The sequence below is a fragment of the Nipponia nippon genome, unplaced genomic scaffold (genome assembly GCF_047370975.1).
Source record: "Nipponia nippon isolate SJK-2023a ecotype South Korea unplaced genomic scaffold, ASM4737097v1 scaffold_1, whole genome shotgun sequence".
Lineage (NCBI taxonomy): Eukaryota > Metazoa > Chordata > Aves > Pelecaniformes > Threskiornithidae > Nipponia > Nipponia nippon.
In genome coordinates this window covers 44104233-44123367 of record NW_028262290.1, presented here as the reverse complement: position 1 = coordinate 44123367, position 19135 = coordinate 44104233, and the positions used below count along the sequence as shown (strand labels likewise).

At 38.0% G+C, this 19135-nt stretch overlaps 1 protein-coding gene across 2 annotated transcripts in view; it reads right to left on the bottom strand.

Moving 5' to 3' along the window:
- Nucleotides 1–17789, bottom strand: part of ST18 (ST18 C2H2C-type zinc finger transcription factor) — a 169442-nt gene extending 151653 nt beyond the window's left edge. Inside the window, exons 1-2 of one of the 2 annotated variants that reach the window (XM_009473079.2) lie at nt 17659–17789; nt 17216–17351 (exon numbers count right to left, since the gene is read on the bottom strand). In XM_009473079.2, the coding sequence (XP_009471354.1) occupies nt 17216–17351; nt 17659–17697 (175 nt within the window). In that variant the 5' untranslated portion in view covers nt 17698–17789. Of the gene's footprint in view, nt 1–17215; nt 17352–17508; nt 17551–17658 lie in introns of those variants that run through there. The other variant, XM_087735795.1, reaches the window with a different exon arrangement.
- Between the last annotated feature and the right edge of the window lie 1346 nt (nt 17790–19135).

Sequence of the window (19135 nt, the reverse complement as noted above, 5' to 3'; positions counted from 1 at the left end):
AGCTACTGTCTTTACCTCTAAAATACTCAAACAAGCGTTCATCAGGTTTTTGCTTTCAGATCAAAGTGATACAGTATATGAAACTTTCAGCTACAATAATGCAAAGGTGCCCTCTGGGGAAAAGAGGCTAGATTTTCCATTTTAATGCTCATCCGTCCTCTAGATTATGTTGCAAAGCAAAAATTAAGGATGTTAGTCTCACTTCAGGTTTCTCACACCAGGTTAGATTTTTCCATGCCTGCATGAAACAAATGTCAGTTATATACCCAATCCACAAATAAAGCTGATTCTCTAGGTTTACAAACATAAGTATAGGTGATCAAATAGAATGCTGTAAGAATAAACACCAAGAAAAGTTAATATTTCTTGTCTGAAACTGTATCTGCTTTTTAAGACTCTTCAGACCTGTAACAGTAAAGCATAACTATTTTAATAAACATACAGCAAAAAGATGCTGAACCACAAGCTTGTGAAAAAAATATATTTTGGAACAAGAAGTAAAATGTAGATTATTCTTCCAACAGTGATCTATTTCCAGGATGCTGTATCAGAGAATACTAAATAGTTTTGTTTTGTTCAGAAGAATAAAAATAAAAGGCAAAATAAAGACATAGCAAATCTTCCGCAGGAAGCATAAATTTGATGAAGGCTACAGTATTTCTTAGCAGTGCATGCTACACCACTTGATAGCAAAAGGAAAAAAAAAAGCTGGCACTTAAAACTGGCAGTGTAGCTATCCGTTTAAAACCCTGTATCAGATTACCAATACCATGTGATGTCTTATATAAAGCTGGATAACATTCATGATCAGTTTGTATCCAGTACAAAGCTCCTCATAAATAAATAGGGCTAGAGGCATGTTTTGATGGCAGAGGGCATCATACTGCTCTGTTCTTATTGAAAGATGGCCCTGGTTTAGTAAAGATATGTTTTGTTGGCAAAAAGTCTGCTATCATCTGGTTAAGTGGAAGGATGTTCAGACATGAAGCTGAAGCAAACATTTTAGCTTAATCTTGAAGGCAAGTGATTTACTTTGTAGCATTTCAAGGCTATTTATTTTACAGTACAGCAGCTTGTTTACCTGGAATCAGTGTGACTCAAAAAATCTTGTTAAAATGAAATATTAGGAGGAGGAAAGAGAAAAATAAAAAAAAGAGGAAGAAACAGAGAGAGGGTTAGAAGGAGTTAGAAATATAAGTAGAAGAAGAAATAAGGATTTAAACAAGAGGAATGTTAGAGAATAGGAATATATCAAGTAAACATAAATTTAACTTTATCTTCCATTTGAACCCTTTAATGGAGCCCTCGCTTACTCTGGCCAGCAGTTTCTCTTGCAAATAGGTTCATAGGCATCAGTGGGACAATTTCTGAGAGTTACTGCATTTTTATGTCAGTAAGAAGTGGACTATATAGTCTTTCAGATTATAATTAACAGAAATTACTACAGAGTAGTCAGAAGGAGTATATATATTCTGTAAACTCAAATATCAGAATACCAAAAAGAGAGGGTTATTTTAACCACTGGGAGCCTAGCATTAATCAGTCTTTTAGTATATTTGCATTTGTTTCACACACACACACAAATCTTATTTTTCACACTATTTCACCCGTTATTTTTCTATAATGAAGTTGATTAATTAAAGGAAATTCTAAGTCTTAGACCTTCCCTTCCCTGTTTTTCCCTCTAAAACCACCTTTTGTTCCCACTAATGAATGGGAAATCATAGTGCAGCTATTATTTTAAATGGAAGAAACTATTCATCTGGGAAGATACTAAGCATATCTATGAACCACTATCTATCAACACTGCAGCTTTTATAGTCATGCTTTGTTTGAGCTGCTCTTTCCCACAGCAACCTGATCAGCTATCTTTTCCTGTGTTACACAAAAATGGCTAAGTCTTTATCTACAAGTTTAGACTATGATTTTGTGGAGACAACTTCACTGAATTATCTAGATGAATCTAACTTTGATATCAGCTTCAGTTAAGGAAACATTAAGTAGTCACTTATTCTCAAAGTCAGATTTCTGGTAATAGATACATACAGCAATGACTGCCTTAAAATTTATCTCATCTGAAAGATATATTTCATTTTAGATTTGTATATTAATATTACATTTTGCAAGACACTTTCAATATATACTCTACACCTCCCTGGTCTCTCACATTTTTTTGCCTTAGCTTGCTTTACGTGATAGTTTTGCTGTGTAACTGGTTTGTTGTTGTAGCAGTGAACCAATGACAGAGTACATGACAGCTGAGGATCTGTTTTTCCATTTTCAGCAACCGGTGATAGTGACACTATCCTTAAAAAGGGTTCCTTTGATGTACAAGTTAAAGATGCTTCTGTCACTGCAAGTCAATAGCCAACAGCCATCATTTCTTCATCATTTGTATGTAGGTGTGACATCCTCCATCTGTCTCTCTTGCCAGTTACTGAGCAATCACAGGATTTAGGGAAAACATGTAGGTAGATGGAAGAAAGGCATAATACCTGCACAAAGGATGGATTACCCTCTCATCCTCACTGATCGCAGTATTAACTGGTGGAATGGAAATACAACTAACAGACAGAAGAAAAGGATTCAGAGCAGTGAGGGGGACAAATGAAATAATCACAGAGGCCATGGCTGGCCAAATTGATCTCAGTCACATGCAGAAGTTATGCTGTGAGGTTCACATGTAAGGCTGTCAACCACATGAAAAACTATTTTCCTACCACTGAAGACTACCACAAGAACAGATTTTAAAATTAGTTATCGGACTGCTTACTGGGTTTGGCTAAAGAGAGTAATCAAGCTCTGTCTATGCCAGTTCTTATACAGAAGAACAACTTATTCCAACTAGTTCACAGTCTCCCCTTCCACATTATTCATTACTGTAATCACAAATTTCCTCAAAGTGCTTTTCTTGCTCAGTACCCAGAGAACACCTCAACAGCACAGGACCATCTTCATGTGCAATATCCAATGTGGTCATCAAAATCAAGTAACACATGTTGTATTTTAATTTAGGACTTCAGTCCTGTTAAAAGAAGTCAAAATTAGCAGTTAATAACGTCTAATTCTCTTTTCCCTGTAAATTCAATGATGCTTTTACCATTTTACCTGGGCAGTAGCTTTAACTCCCCCGATTAGTGGAAGAGTAAAGTGAACATAGGAGGATTGTATGTGTATGCAACACAACTGAGACCAAGTTGCTCCTAACATCTCGGTATAAAGCATCAGAAATGCATTAACAATAAAAATAACCTGCAAAGTCAGAACAATGCAATGACATTAAATAATATGTGCAAACATATTAGGAAAAAAAATTAGTGGAGAAGCAGAAAGTTGCAGATCTTCCATCAGTCACTGCTCAGAACCACTCTAGGATTTGCCAGGTGTGGCTCACAGTAACCTGCAGCCTCTTTTGCCTCTGGGGCCTTCAGAAGTTGAAGGTGATTTAGCAACAACAAATGGTGTTTCAGCACACAAAAGGAGCAGCTGGTTTGCCTAATGGATCTTACAAAGAATGACATCAGTGGAATCCCCCAGCAGGTTAGGAGTGCTGTGATTGCATCTTTCCAAAGATCAAACATGCCTAGAAACATAAGGAAGTTAGTGGCTAAATCCATTGGTCAGACCCTGGAAAGTCATGGATAGGGAAAGACAGTTTACCTGCTTCCAGTATGGAAATTCTATCTAGAACAGAACTGATGAAAATTCCAAGGGCACTGTCCTATGTTTTTGCAAATGCAGATGATCATAAAGCTAGATGGAAAACTGATCCAGAGTTCAGTGGACACTGGCATTGAACAAGTCTTTAGAAGAGCCTTCTGTGGGACCACAAATGTGGATTTCTCTTCTGCCACAAAACTGATGGATCGTTCCTGTAGATCAGACAAATCAGGAAAAAGGCTCCAGCTATGAAGAAATTATAGTAATAGGAAAAAGTAGTAGGTGGAAGGCCTGGCACAAGAAGTTCCACTGTACCAGAGGTCTAGCAGGTGAGAATGGCTTCAGTGACAGAAAGTGGTTGAGGATTCTAGCTAGGCTATGCATCTACCCATAATATCTGAATAGGGGGGTCTTGAATCTTCAGTAAGTGCATGCAGAGACAGAAGGCTTATGTACAGAAAACAACAATTACTGAGCTAGTGTTTGCAGATGACCACAGTCTCCTGTGTCATCTCCCCAAGGACATGTAGTTAGTTATTGGCCAGTTTGGATGTTCCACAAAGCTCTTTAGACTTACAGTTCCTCTAACAGAATTGTGAATTCAGTCAAGACCAGATAAGGCTGACTCTCCAGTGTTCACAGATATGTGCAATTCAGGGTAATGAAAAATCTCCTTGGTTGTCTGCACTTCAGATGCAGCCCTGCAGATGCAAGGGTAGATGGTGGTAGTATGGTGTATTTGCTTGGCTAGTAATCAGGTAACATCTAGGGAAGGGATATGATGATAATCCACAAGGGAAGGCCATCATATAACACTTGACCCTACTGTGCCTCACAGTTGGGAGATTTAGGTTGTGTATCCTTGATAGGCATAACCTTGCTATTATGTGCTTCCATCAGCTCAGTCACCGGGCTCTTCCGTGATTAACTGAATAATTCCATTTGCAGGACATGATACCTAGCTCCGCAGTTCTGGGGCACTGTACATTACTGGCACTGAAGTTATGATAATCACAGCTGAATGCTCATGTAGCTTGTCTACACAATGACACAACCCCTCTGGTCATTATTTGCGGAGGGCTCCAATCAGAAACTCAAACATTACAACAACCTTAAAGATAATCTTTTGTAGCAAACAGACTTCTGTGGCAGAAGATTACTTATCTCTCCTGGCAAACTTGGATAATGTCTTTATTGTTCTACTGAACTGTGGCTATGAACTCTATAAAACAAAACAAAGAAAAGCAAATAAATAATAAGCACACAATAATATCCTATCTCCTCTGTGATATACCTCTATACCAACCTCTGCTCTCACCTTAAAATTTATAAAATGTCTTTTACAAAAAAGAGATACTGAAGCTCTTATGGTAGTTTCGAGAAGATACTTCATCATCACACTGACTGGCAGCAGCAAAAAGCAACTTAGAAAACTGCTTTTTCATGGAGTAGGTGAGAAATAATCTATCAGGAACAAATTGTGATACTGCCACAGCAAATGCGGGGAAAAAAAATTCAGAACCGTCACACAGCTAATTCAAATTGAAGGGTATTAAACAGGATTTGCCCACAACTAGCTTGCACATTTTCTACACTGCATTCTTAAAAATATTCCTTCAAGATGTGCAACTACAAGGCTAAATTGATGAAACTCTTTCAGATATCACAAAAGGAAAGAAAAAAAAAAAATTGCATGCGGTGTGAAAGATGATTGCCAAACATATTGCCATGAGATTTTTAAATTTCCATCATATGTTTTAGTATTAAATTCAGGGATGAAAATACACACATTCCTTCACAAAAATGCTTATATGGGGTTTCATCATTGCAGTTTGGGTACCTGATCTTCAAAAGTGCCAAGTATTCAACAGCATTAAAGATGAATGCAAAAGGAAGATATTCAAGCCATACATGAGTATTTATATATGGACTTCAACATACTTTCTTCTCAAGCCCAAGCTCACTCAGTTACACATTCTGGATGGATATTTTATAGTTGAAGTTTTTACTGCAAACCAGAAACAACAAATTTAAAATGGCTGACAGGAAAAATAGAATTTTTGCCTTTTCTGCTTCCCAGTCATGAATATGCCATCATAATCTCTTCTTTTTACTCTACAGCTTTATTTCAATATTATAAAGAAGCCTTTTCTAGAGATGAAAATGTTGTTGATAATTGCTTTTTTTTATTTATGAAATGATAAATTCTCCCTCCCACATCTTCATTCTCATCCTGCAGAAAACTGATTGGCAGGTATACCCACCCCAGAAACTATCCCTGTTAGAATCCAGCTGCATGATACAGAATATGCTACCTTTCCTCATGATCATATTAATATGAGCACAGAATGTATAGTCTTGCTATGTAGTGTGAGAAGTTATATAGGTGATCTATCTTTCTATAGTGGCTTACAAGGGCATTATTACTTCCTATAGTAAAATTTTAAAATCCTTTCTAAATGTTAGGATTATATATGTTGACAGTTAGAAAAGAGTGCTTTTGATTCTCAAAAGTCTGTTTGAAATTTACCACTAATTTGATGTGACTACAGCTAAACTGTGAGGTTCGTTTCATGCATTTCTGTAATAGGCACAAAAATTCAAGAGAGGCAACCTCATGATTTCATGAGATAAATGAACAATACTAAATTGTTCTTTGTTATCACGATATCACCTCTGTCGATTGTTAGGTTCACAAAACTTCAAAAAACTTAAAAGTGCAAGTGCCTAAGTGTTGCATACTTTTCCATTTTCTTGGTATTTGTTTTGCTGTTCTACTGGTACAGAAGGCAACATTTCTTGTGCAATAGTAGCCTGTCCTTTTTCCCACACCCGCCGCACAGTGCCAATGAAGTTAGCAGGAATGGGATGTGCCTCACAGCTCCAGGCTGCCAGCCGTGGGCCAGCAGGCTCCTGCAGCCGGGGCTGCATTTATTACACCCTGTTTTACAGGAGGCATCGGTTTTCTGGGAACAACTTCCACTTCCAGTAGAACAGGATCTCAGGTAGCGTGAGATGTGACATTTTTCAGAGGAAATGGTTCTCCTTTTTATCAAGCATCTTGATACTAGCAAACAAAGCTAGCAAGCTTGTTCCAAAATGAAGCTCACAGGCTGAGAGGAGAGGAAGAGCATTTACAATATGGAATTGATCCATTTTAAATGTTCTAGTTGGCAAACGTGTTAGAGAAAAAAGGAAAAAAAAAAAAAAGATTAGAGTCTGCAACAGATAATCTGGCATGAATCAAGAACAATATTTTGTAGGTGGGCCCAGCACAAAGCAAGGTCCATTAGGCTCAAAGGACACTGCAACAGAACAATGGAAGCAGACAGGAAGTCTGCACTAATAAATATGCCCATTGGGCCAGTGCCACTGCCTAGCATGCCATAGATACATACAGAAGGATTATACACTAAATAGTGCAAACACAGTCCAGTCCATCTGTCATAAACATTAAGTCCAAAGGCCACAGGTGCAGATGGCACTAAAAAGTAAAAATTACACCCAGACAGAGACCACTTCATGTAATATGGAGAAGAAAAAAAAAACAGCAAAACAAAACAAAACAAAAAAAAATCCAGTGATTTGTTTCCAATCAATAAATGCTCTCAGAATGTCCTTGGCAGTCTCTGACTCTTCCTTTCCCTCCCTCATTGTACATGTGCAACATACATTTTTTTTCACAAAAGTATTTTCCGCATTCAGGACCATTTTTTATTCAGTTAAATACATCTACTTGATATTTGGGCAAAAGAGCAAATAATTTAAAGTAAGATTCAGTCCTTCATTCTCGTGTGTTGAGAATAGGATGTGTTTTCCCTTTGGAGATGGAATCCTTTAGACTCCAGGTATATATATATATATATTCCTTGTTTGAGGAATGTTCCCATACTAAAACGTTTAATAAAGGAGGAGGGTGTGCTTCTCTCTCTCGTAGTTCAGGTAAACAGAAACGGAAGTTGCGTCCTGTTAAGTTCCAAAAAGAAGCAGATTTCTGCTCTTTAGTCATTTTACATAACACTTGTACATACACTGATTTTTTATACTGAAGTATATTTAATACGTTCACTATATCTCTGTAGATTATGTACATAACAATGGCTACACACCACAGAAAACACCTTATAGAAGGGTTTAATCTGCCATAGTTTTCTTCTTTCACAATCACCACAGGCTAGTAAATATCCAGGGCTAAATTGGAGCAGACCATCAAAAAAGGACTCTAAGAATAGTTCATCCAAGTAAAATGAGTCCCCAGATAAAACACTGGCACTCCAAGATTTTATCTTTAGTTACCACATCAGCTGTATCTCAAACCTCTGGAAATCAGAATTTCAGGTTTGTCCTTTCTCAGCCATTATTTGATGCAGGTGTAGAACTTGTACAAACACTTTTCAGATTGTCAGCTGATTAAATGAGGGATGCCAATTCTTTAGCAGCGCTTACAAAAGAGTTTTAAAACTATAATCAAATGCAATACATCTTTGATGGAGTGTTAGATAGTGTTAGATCCCTGGTTTAACAAAGAAATAAAAGCCATCCAAGACTATCATCACATTCCAACTGTATAATTCCATTGAAATTCTTGGCAACCCTAGTGTTGTTTCAAAAACAGAAGTAGTTTTATTTGTACAAAAATCTCTAGAACTTTTTTTTCACTACAAGAACAAGTATTATCTTTTCATCTTTAATCAGCATTGTCCATTGTTCCCCATTCACTTAGCTCATGAAATCTGACCTCCAGAAATCACAGAATAAACCTGATGCTTTTGTGATAGCACTAGCCATAAGATTATATAAACAGGTGAATAGGATGTGCTGTATTTTTCTCTTTCTTCTGGACAGATTTTTTGTAACTGGGCAGCAGACGCTATAATCACAGAAATGATTATGCATGCTATTTCTTTGTTGTACTTGCAGCCAAGTACTGTAAAGATTTAATAATACAGAAATGAAGCCACTGAATGCTATTTCCAAATATTAAAGAATCATTCAAAACCCCCAAATTCTACAGTTTTTAATTTTTAAGAGGTACATACTCACTAAGCAAGGGTTTGAGTATGATCTCTACAAGAGATAACAATGGGCAGCATCAATCTCGTTTTCCTAAAGTCTCAAATTAAAATCATTTAGGAAAGTGTTTTTGGGCTTTTTTTAAGATCAACAAGTGTAAACAGTGATTTCAAAGAAAGATCTATATCTCTACCTAATACCAGAGGATTATAGTATTCCAGTTGTGATTTTTGCCTTCCAGCTGTGGTGGGGTCCAGTCTCTCATAACCAGAACACATTCCCATTTGATTAACAGATGACTACCTGAAGTCATCTAGGTTAGCCATGGATTAGAACTAGGGACTTTTCCAGCATCCAGTTTCCAAGTATTCCCACCCTGATGATGCATCAAGAGCTGTGACTTAGCTGTTCCTACTTGCTCTGTTTCCCGCTGTCCTCAGTGACCAGGAACAACAAGAAGAAAGCTTCCTCTCTCATTGACTACATCTGCTTGTGCAACTGTGAGCAGATGAGACCTTTCTCTGCCATATATCAAGCCACCCAACTCTCATACAACCACCACAGGAATAAGTAAATGTGACACCATACCCAGCCTTGCAGCAAGGCTTACTTATCACCGTCATTGTGGTGACACCTGCTCACACAATGTTAGATTACTCATTTCCTATTAGCTTGGAACTTAGGCAGAGTTTTCTCCTGTTTGCATTCACGCACTGTAACTCCTGAGTAGCCCTGACAGACAGGTCCTGTGCAAGGATGTATGGAAAGAACCTAAAGAGGTTTCAACCATCCATCATCCATCACCCATGCCCTTATTTCCTATTCCCTTCACCACGATAGTGGCAACACATGTGGTCCTGACTACTCTGAGCTCCTCCAAAGCTGTTGCATTGTGTCCTCATTCCCTCTGCAGATCTGCATCATGGTGTCACTGCTGCCTTGTGATCTGAAGCAGGGAGGGTTGGGAATGACTCAACACATCAGAGGGAATGTGCATTCACTTCTATTCACTTCCAGGTTGCATCCTGTCCTAGATGAGATGCTGGCTGGTGATCACATAGTCATGGAAATCACATGTGGTGTCCTGAAATATGGCTGTCCCACTGCACTGTTAATTTTTAAATTCAATGTTTAAAACAGAAAAGTCATATAAATGTGTTACTATATTTCTGAAAGTGAAGATGCTACATACTTACACCAATTAGTATTAAATTCATTAGTTTTCTACCTATCCTTTCTGTTACTGTACACCAATAACATCAACTAAGGATGATGCTATTGGTGTTAGGGCTCAGGGAAACAATGAGGCTGCTGCCTGGGCCCTGCCTGGAGTTAAAGTTAACTGAACAGGACATGCTAACACTACCCATACAAACATGAACAGAAAATGAGAAACTATTGGGAAAAACCAAAGTGTGAAGCTAATAAACTTTATAGATAGTGTAGTGAACAATGGCTGGATTTCACAGGCAGTTGAGAGACAGTTATGTGATCAGTGGCCAAAGTTCACAGACAGTTGAAGGGGAGCACTGGGGCCCTTCTGGGGAGTACAGTCATGCAAGACCAACAGTGCCCAGGCAACTGTAGCAGAATTTCCATGCAAGGCCACGAGTACATCAGCAATGGTATCAGAAATACTGAACTGGCAAAGAGGTATAGCAAAGCTGGGACCAGTGGGGAGAAAGAAATTGGGGCAGGCTCTTTTTTGGGAGGAGACTGAAGCAGGAAAGAGTTAACCAGATAGGTGAAAAGGAACATCAAAAAGTAGAAAAGGGAAAAGGTAAGAAATATAAAAAGTGGTTAAAAGTCATGCAAGTCCTGTAAGCAGTGCTGCCTGCTGGTTAGTCCTGCATTTGATCAGCACAGTCTGAGTCAGGACAACAAACCAAACTTGCAAACATACAATGCATATATCAAACTTGCTTCTGCAATCAGGAGGAAGCAAGTGGGGGAGAGGTGCTTTCCCTGGCCTAACAGGAGAACACCTGGATGGGACAGATTGAACATTCTGGTACTACTCTGTTGTTGTCCATTCCAGGGCTGATCACATGGTGTCTTCCCAGCCACTTCCTAACATCTTCCAGAGTATAAATCCATACAGTACAAGATTGATTACAATGCATTCCACATTCCCAAGTAGAGTATTTTCTACCAATGACCCAAGAGAGCTCACAAACACTTTCCTTTTCCTTTTAGCCCCCTGTCATCACTATTAATGATGTTGATTTGGCATAAGGAAAAGATAGGCTTACAAATATCTGCTAATCACTCACTTTGTTCTACTATTTTCACTTCCAAACAAAAATGCATCAGATTTCTTATGACTTCCTTGATGCAATTCTTTCTTCCTAAGCAAAAATATTTACATCAAATTTCAGGGGAAAAGAAGAAAACAGGGCATAAGCACCATCAAATCAAACCAAGGCACAGTTCAGAATCCATAGGCCATCAGTTCCCTACCAACAGTGTTCACCATCCTGGCCAAACACCTGTACTCAGTAAATTTCCAACATCCCAGGAGCAATGGCAAGGACTGCTCTGCAGGAATAATCCTCCCAGCAGGCACAGACGGTTCAGAGACCTGGATAAATCATCAGATTACATCTGGGATGCCAATTTTTTATATTTTCTATTATACCCATGGGAAAATAATACTTTGCCCTTACACAGTAGTGTGGCACTACATCTACTGCCTAACTACAAGGGAATCTCTTGCAATATTTAGAGATTCATTAGACCTCCTTAACAACCCAGGCTCACCTGATGCATGGGAATGGGTGAGCTTCCTTAGGAGACAGGAGGCACTATTCAAAGAAAATGCTATTTCAAAAGTTGCAACACTATTATTTTCTCAGGATTCCTCTGCCCAAACATGATTTTTTTCCTGCAGGCATCTCTTCTCCAGGTTAAACAAGCCCTGCTTTCTCGGAGTCTCTTCACAGGGCATATGCTTCTGCCTCCAACCATCTTGGTAGCTCTCCACTGAACTTGCTCCAGTTGACCAACATCTGTCTTGTATGGGAGTACCCAGAACTGGATGCAATGTTCTAGATGTGGCCTAATTAGTACCAAGTAAAGGGAAATAACAACTTTCTTTGATCTACTAGCTGTTCTACTGTTGATACAGTCAAGTGCTTTGTTAGCCTTCATCACTGTCAGCATACAATGCTTAAGCCACTGTCCACCAAGACACTTATGAAGTTATTAAACAGGATGGGTTTCTGGACAGTCCCCCGAGGAACTCAGGCATCGAGGCAGAGTATGAACCATTAGCCATTACCCTTTGAGTCCAACGATCCATCCAGTTTTCTCCTCATCTAGTAGTCCATCCATCTACTCCATAACAACCCTGCTTGAATATGAGGTTCTTGTGGGAGATTGTGCTGAAAACGTTGCTAAAGTCAAAGCAGATGACATTCCCTGCTCCCCTTAGCCATGAATCCAGTCAATCCAGTCATCTCATCATAGAATGCAATTGGGTTTGTCAAGAATTAAAATCTGTGCTACTCCAGATCACTTTTTTTGCAAAAGAACTTACTATAAGCATACCAGGTATAAGCATTCACATTCTCTATGGTCATCTTTACCACCAACATTAAGCTACCACAAAAACCTTTACTCATACATTTTCTCTGAAGTAGTATAAATCTGCTAGCAAAATGGAATATTTTTGACACATGCAATCACATGATTAACACTTCTATAGGAGCACTACTAATAAAATTATTACTGAGAAAAATAGATAAAATATTTCTGTGAGTCAGGTTCATGGGAAATGACATGTGTTTCTGCTTAGTGCTGTTTAAAGCCGCAGTTAATATTTTTTAAGACTTTTATCTGTATTCCATCTAATTTTAATTAAACATTTTCTTAAGTTTAACATCTTAATTCCTGGAACAAAATTAATGTCAATATGAACTTGTTGAGATCATAAAAAATATTAATGAGCTCCCAAGTACTATTTTCCTGCAGAAATGTCACAATGTTCTTTATATATTCATATGCACATATATATATATGTGAGTGTATTGATAAAAATACAATATATATAAACATAGATAAAAAGTTTTCAGAAAGGCACATTTGTTTTTCTGGACCAATGTAAAACCCCCAAAGAATAGTCAAATAATGTAGCCAAATAACATTGCTATTCCTGTATTTTTACAGTGTTGGAAAAACCTAGCGCATACAATTGAAATTGAGATTTGCCCTTAAAGTGAAAAAGGAAAAAGTAAGACTATGTACTTGTTAAATATTTTCTATTCTGTGAAGCCTATTCTTAATATCCCTTTGCAGTATATTGAATAATCACAAACATAGACTATAGAAGATCTTTTTGATGCGGAATGTTTGAAATTACAATTTATTTGCCTACATTTATCATTCTAATTTATTGGCTCTAATTTATTTTAGGTTATTTTGCAATCTCCAGATTGATAAAATAATTGCAAGTAAGGAACATTAATTTATTCAATTGCTGGTGCAAATGCCGCCGTTTTCTTGTTTATATGAAGAGATTTTCACTAGTGCCACTATCTCGATTACTGATCACCACTGATCTGGACACAAGCCCACAATTTTTTGACATGTGCTTAAACAGAACACACAGCTTTATACTTAAATGACAGATATCTCCATATCAGGTAATGCAAAAATATTGGAAGTCACCCCTGTACACTCATACACTAAGAATGAAGAAATTTATCCCTGACTTAAACAAAGATAAAACCTAGCTATATAGTAGTAGGATAATTTAACTGTGCATAGCTACTTTGCAGGGAAGAATTTTTAAAAACCAGCAAACAAACAAATCAAAGACATCAGAAAAGAGGGACAAAATGAGACTATAATGTTACTATACCTCTAAGATTGTATGAACGTAATACCACAATCAAGGAAATATCAAATGTTAATCTACCAAGAGACTGAGAACTTCAGTGATAAGATAGACCTTCTGTTCCTTAATCATGAACAGCTCTGCTGTAATCTTCTATCTTTGGTCTGGATACAGATAAGAATAGCAAACTTCTAGCATAATATTATACTTGACTGAACTACACATTTCCAGCAACATATTTTGGTCCCTGAATTTTGGGGGGTTATATCCCATATGTTACAGAAAAAGAGCAGACCAGATGTTCATTAAATTTAACATGTAAACAAACTTAATTGAAGCAATAGAAATACTTGGACTTTTGGACTTCAACATTGACTGGCTAAACCCAGAACATTTAGTATTATAAAAACCACCTTAACTTCAGCCTTTGCACTACTTTTCAGGAAAAGCATTTGAGGAGGAGGGCTCCCTCCCAACAACAACTAATGAACAATATCAGTTACTGTAAATGAGCATTTTTGCTGTGGCTCAGAAAAATACAACTTCTCACACCCTTTTTACCCAACAAAAAATGAGAGGATCCAGGATTTTACACTACACCTGTAAATGGAGATCTTTTGCAAGATCTGTGATGTGATGTTACAGTGACAAAAGTGTAGAAAAAACACGAGTCAGATATGCAACAGCAGTTTATGACATCTCTGTCTCCTTCCTACCTCAGTTTATACTGTTGATAGCTGTTACAGCTCTCAGAGAATCCCTCCCCTGCAGTAATCCTCTCCTACTGCCCTCTGAACTGCATTCACACTTATGCCATCTGACTCTAATGGCACACAACACAAGTGCCTGTGAGAAAGACTTGTGGAGTCTCTGTCTAGTACTTGTCACTTTTAAGTGCACGATAAAGCATACAAAAAGAAAGTACAGTTTCCAATGCCTCCATAATCAATTTAAAGATGAGCATGAAAGATAAGCAGAACAAGTGAAGAGGATTTTAAAAAAAATTCCCCATTTGTATAGTTCTGTTCTCTCTGAATATACTGTGAAATTTCTCCCTAAGCTCACAGGCAGCAGATGTAAGTCAGTATTGAAATCAAAATAGAACATACCATCTTTATCTGGTGATAATTTTTTTTTGCTAATTCTTTAATATTTGACAATTACAATTTAATAGCAAGGTAGTTTTCAAAGTACCTAGTTAAAGTGCAAGGAAACATAGTGGGAACAGGCCGGTTGCTCTTTCTAGATCCACAGAAAACAGCTTGAACAGAAGCTTTTCAGAGATGAGCTTTTGCAGCTAATATATGTTGAAGGATCTTTTCATGCAGAGACTATACGCGGTGATTCTTTTTCTTGCTTTAAATCACAAAAGGAAACCACGAGCAAACAATGGCTTTAAAAAGTGAAACAAAAGATAATTCAACTTTATATACAGTCTGTCTACCTCTCCCTCTCCCTCTCTCTCTCTCTGTTTATATGTGTATATACACAAAGAAAAGACCTTTAAAACAACACTTAATGATAATTATCCAAACTTGTTACCTAAAATTAGAAAAATTCTTTTGTTACTTTACATTTAAGTGTGTGAAAACTTGGTTCCTAAAAGTTATCCTCTTTCTCCTAATATTTTGCAACATAACCATTAGCTAGATGCATTTGTTACTGCAATATATGTAATAAGTATTACACATTGGTTTCAATAATGATTCCACAAAATAAGGTTTCCAGCATCTCTCTGAAAGCTATAACGTGCTACACAATGCATGTTGTTGCTTAAATTACTCTGCCTAAGCAGCCTGTCATTATCATATTATCCCTAGTATTTTTAATCTATCTTTCGAAGAGGACATGAATATTCACTGTAAGCCACATTACTACATTTTAAAGGAAAAGTTAAAGATTGAAAGTAGAGCATAAATACACAAAGCTTTGGCACTCCACTTCCATTTCGGCACTCTGTACTGACCTCTACTGGTTTATCCGTTGTAGCGTTCATAAATATTAAACAGCTTACTTTTATTGAACTTTTGCCCTCTCTTGTTCAAATTCAGGGATAAAGTAAACTGTATTCCACCCTGACAACTTGTCCCTGACTGAAGGTCAAAAAGCAGTCAAGCTTCCAACTATTGGTGGCACTTTACCTGTAGTGGGTGAGACACTATGAAAAATCATCAGTTAATAAACCCCTAACAGTACATATACAGCTGTAGAAAGATATTAAATTCAGAAAACTCCATTTTAACACTTTGGGTGTATTTTTTATGACTGAATAATTTATGACATTTGTTTTATTCAACTGCTGCCTCATGTCTGCATCATTAGCTGTTTGGTATACAAAATCTGGTTTTGTATTGTACAATACTCAGCACCTGACCCATGATGAGGACCAGTAGTATTACTGCAACACAAATACCAAAGTTGCGAATATAAATTCATCATCTTCAATAATCCCCATTTGACAGACTTCTGCTTCAGAGAACACACTTGTCTCTAGAAGCTTCTTCAGAAGAAATATTTGCTCTAATTAGGACAGAGCTGGCAGCTTATCTACCACATGCCAGTGGATCAAAGTACAGTAGCAAGTTTGACATTATAAAAGTATCACTGTAAAAGCTTTGCCAAACTAAAGACATTACCCTGTCTTACTGGGAGCAGTGATGCGCTCATCGCGTCTTTTCTACTAAGTGAAGTTCAACCCATCCACTTTCTAACTGGTCACAAGAAAAAACAAATCTCTAGTTCTTTATGTGCCTTACAGTAAAGAGCAACTCTAGTTAGTCATAAGTAAATGAGCAAACTTTTCCATCCTCATTTACCAAAGAATACTTTCATTGTCAGCAGCACTCAAAACTTTCCAATTTTAAAGGCCTATTTTTAGAGTTCTGTGTTGTGCAAGTCTTTAAGTATGAATAACAGTTTTACATATCGTGAGAACTTCATTTCCTCTCACTGCTCTATCAGACTCCAAACAATTTTTTTTTTTTTTTTTGGTAAGTCACCTGTACTGTCTGGAAAATAACACAATTGTTGACCACGAAAACAATGAAGCTTTGTTGTTCTGTTGGTGTACATAGTAAAGCAGATGACATATTTTTGATTCAATTTCAGAACAGCAAGATGCCTATTATTCATGAAGCTATTTTGTGCAATAATGCATTTTTCTTTCATTTTTTCATAAAAACCTCTGTAGATTGTGAATATAAACAAATGACTCACATCATTCAGCATGAATCTATAATATTTTTATACTGTATAAATAAATATCTGAACTACACCTGTGGTTTTTTTGTTTTTTTTAAATCATCTCCCCCCGGACTTTTTGAACACTCAGATTTCTCTCTCTTCTTTCACCGCCACTGAACCTCACATCACTACATCCTAACATTGCCACTGCTTAGAACCACGAGCAACACACTAAAGAAACCCTGAAGAGCCGCTAGCAAGCAAGGCTTTCCCCCACGGCGGCAGAAAGGTGCCGGGTCTCCCCGCCGCAGCGGCCGCGTTTCCCCGGCGCTGGCCAGCAGAGGGAGGAGAGGGGGGGCCCGCACAGCCCCGCATCCCCCAGGGTACCACAGCCCCCTTTGCTCTACGCCCAAGCAAAACTACAAGCGGTGGCCCCAGTTTTAATGCCTGTGATGAAAACCCACACATGATCTTACCCAGAAAATGCACTGATACTGGTTTGGCCTTTTTTTTCCTTCTTACCTTTACCTAGTGATTGAGTATGGGTGTCCAGAAGGTCGCTGTTGCTTGGGCTTGCTGGGTTTGCCACCGCTCCGATTCTCGCACTGCTGCTTCTAGGACTTGGATGAACAACTGGATCTGATCTGCTTATTCTGTTCTGTGTTAGAAAGAAAATATTTTGATGTTCTGTCACTAGAACTGGACCTTTGCTCAACACGTTAGAGCAAGTACATCATCGTTCTGAGATTTGCAAATCAGCGTCTTTTTCCGTAAGTGGGAAACAGAAAATCTTATTAGGACTTCCTATAGCTTACAAAGGAGTGAAAGACACTGATTTTCACTGAACAAGGTGTTGACTGGATCACCGTGAAACCATCTTCTTTCCAAGAGGCATTTTAAAGCAGTACTTTTGGTCAGCTCTGTGCAAAATATTCCACAACAGCCCCAATAACTTTTTTCCTTACCTCTGGTATCCCAGTGAGGTCACATTCTGTTAAAAACATCCTGTCAAGCTTGGTACAAAAGGGCTCCAAAGAATCAGAATGCAGAAGCTATGCAACTTGCTGACTAACTTTGCTCTGTGTTATTTACCAACCACACAAAGAAAATGCTGTCTATTCAAAACACAGTTCAAAACTCTCTTCACAGAAAGTGAGTGAACAAACAGTCCCATGTCCGATGCTGTAGTCACATCTCCCATGAGGCCCGGTGATAGCTCTGGGGCATGGGACGGAGTGACACCACCAGCAGTCACTACAAGGCACTTTTGTAAACAAGTTGTGTGTGTGTGCAGAGGAGGAGGAGGAGAGGGCGGGTGTTACTTTTTCTCTGTCTTAACATTAAGCTATAGTTGCTTTATCATCTCAGAACTTCAGTCTTGCTTAGTCTACTGGGTGCGCTTGCTCTAGTACTTGCATGATATTTTCCTCACTATAACCTTTGTTTTCTTCCAGAAAGGAATCTGAAAGAAACATCTGGAATTAGTGCAAGATCTAGATTTGGAACCCTGGAGCCAAGTTAAGCAGCAGAAAATAATTCAGAGTCTTCCAGACCCATCACAGAAACAAAGAAACTCAGTGGCTTACCCTATTTCACACCCAGCAAAATTCAAAACACCTGTGGCAAGCCTTTTGCTTTGGTTTGTTAAAGAAATAGGCCTCAGTTATAAAAGCCATACCCAAGTTTCAAGGGTTCCGCATTCCCAAAACTCAAAGTGGGGATTCTGACCCAACTCTATGACTTTGCCTCATTAGACAACTGAATTCTTAAAGCAATTTGGGATTGCTCTAAAAATCAGAGGATCTTTAGATTTTGCATTTCAGTTTGGTAATTTCAAGTATTCCTAAAATCCTAAACCCTCTCCACCCACTTTTGTTATTTTAAACCCATCTATTCTTTGAAAACTCTTACCCCATTAGTCACAAAGCCACACTTTGGCAGAGAAGCAGAAATTTCTTCATCTCTCTATAGGAAGAGAAGTACTATATAGATCCAGCGCTTCCAGTACTGACCACTGGCTTTCGCTCATACCAAGCCACTCCAGTCCTTTTCTTTATACTTACAATAAATCACAGACAATAACACTTACCAGATGTGGAAAGATGAAAAATTTTTTTCATTTATCTCTTTGTAATTTCATTCTTTAACTGTCAGACCAGCACTGGAATCCTCCTTCTGTCACCCAAACAAAACCATCCTTATCTGCCTGGAAGCCCTTGCCATGCTCGTATTTTTTTTACAACTTCCTAGTAAATATTTTTTCTTATGCTTTCAAAGGCCTAAAAGACAGGTGTTATAAAACACCTGTCGTGTATGTTTGTGAGAGGACAATCTAAGACCTGGTGACATTATGTTGTAAAATAAACACTAGTCTGCTTTTCCTTTTGTGGGGTCTGGTTCTGCAGCATAAATGTATATTCTGATCTCATCCCAAGTAAAATA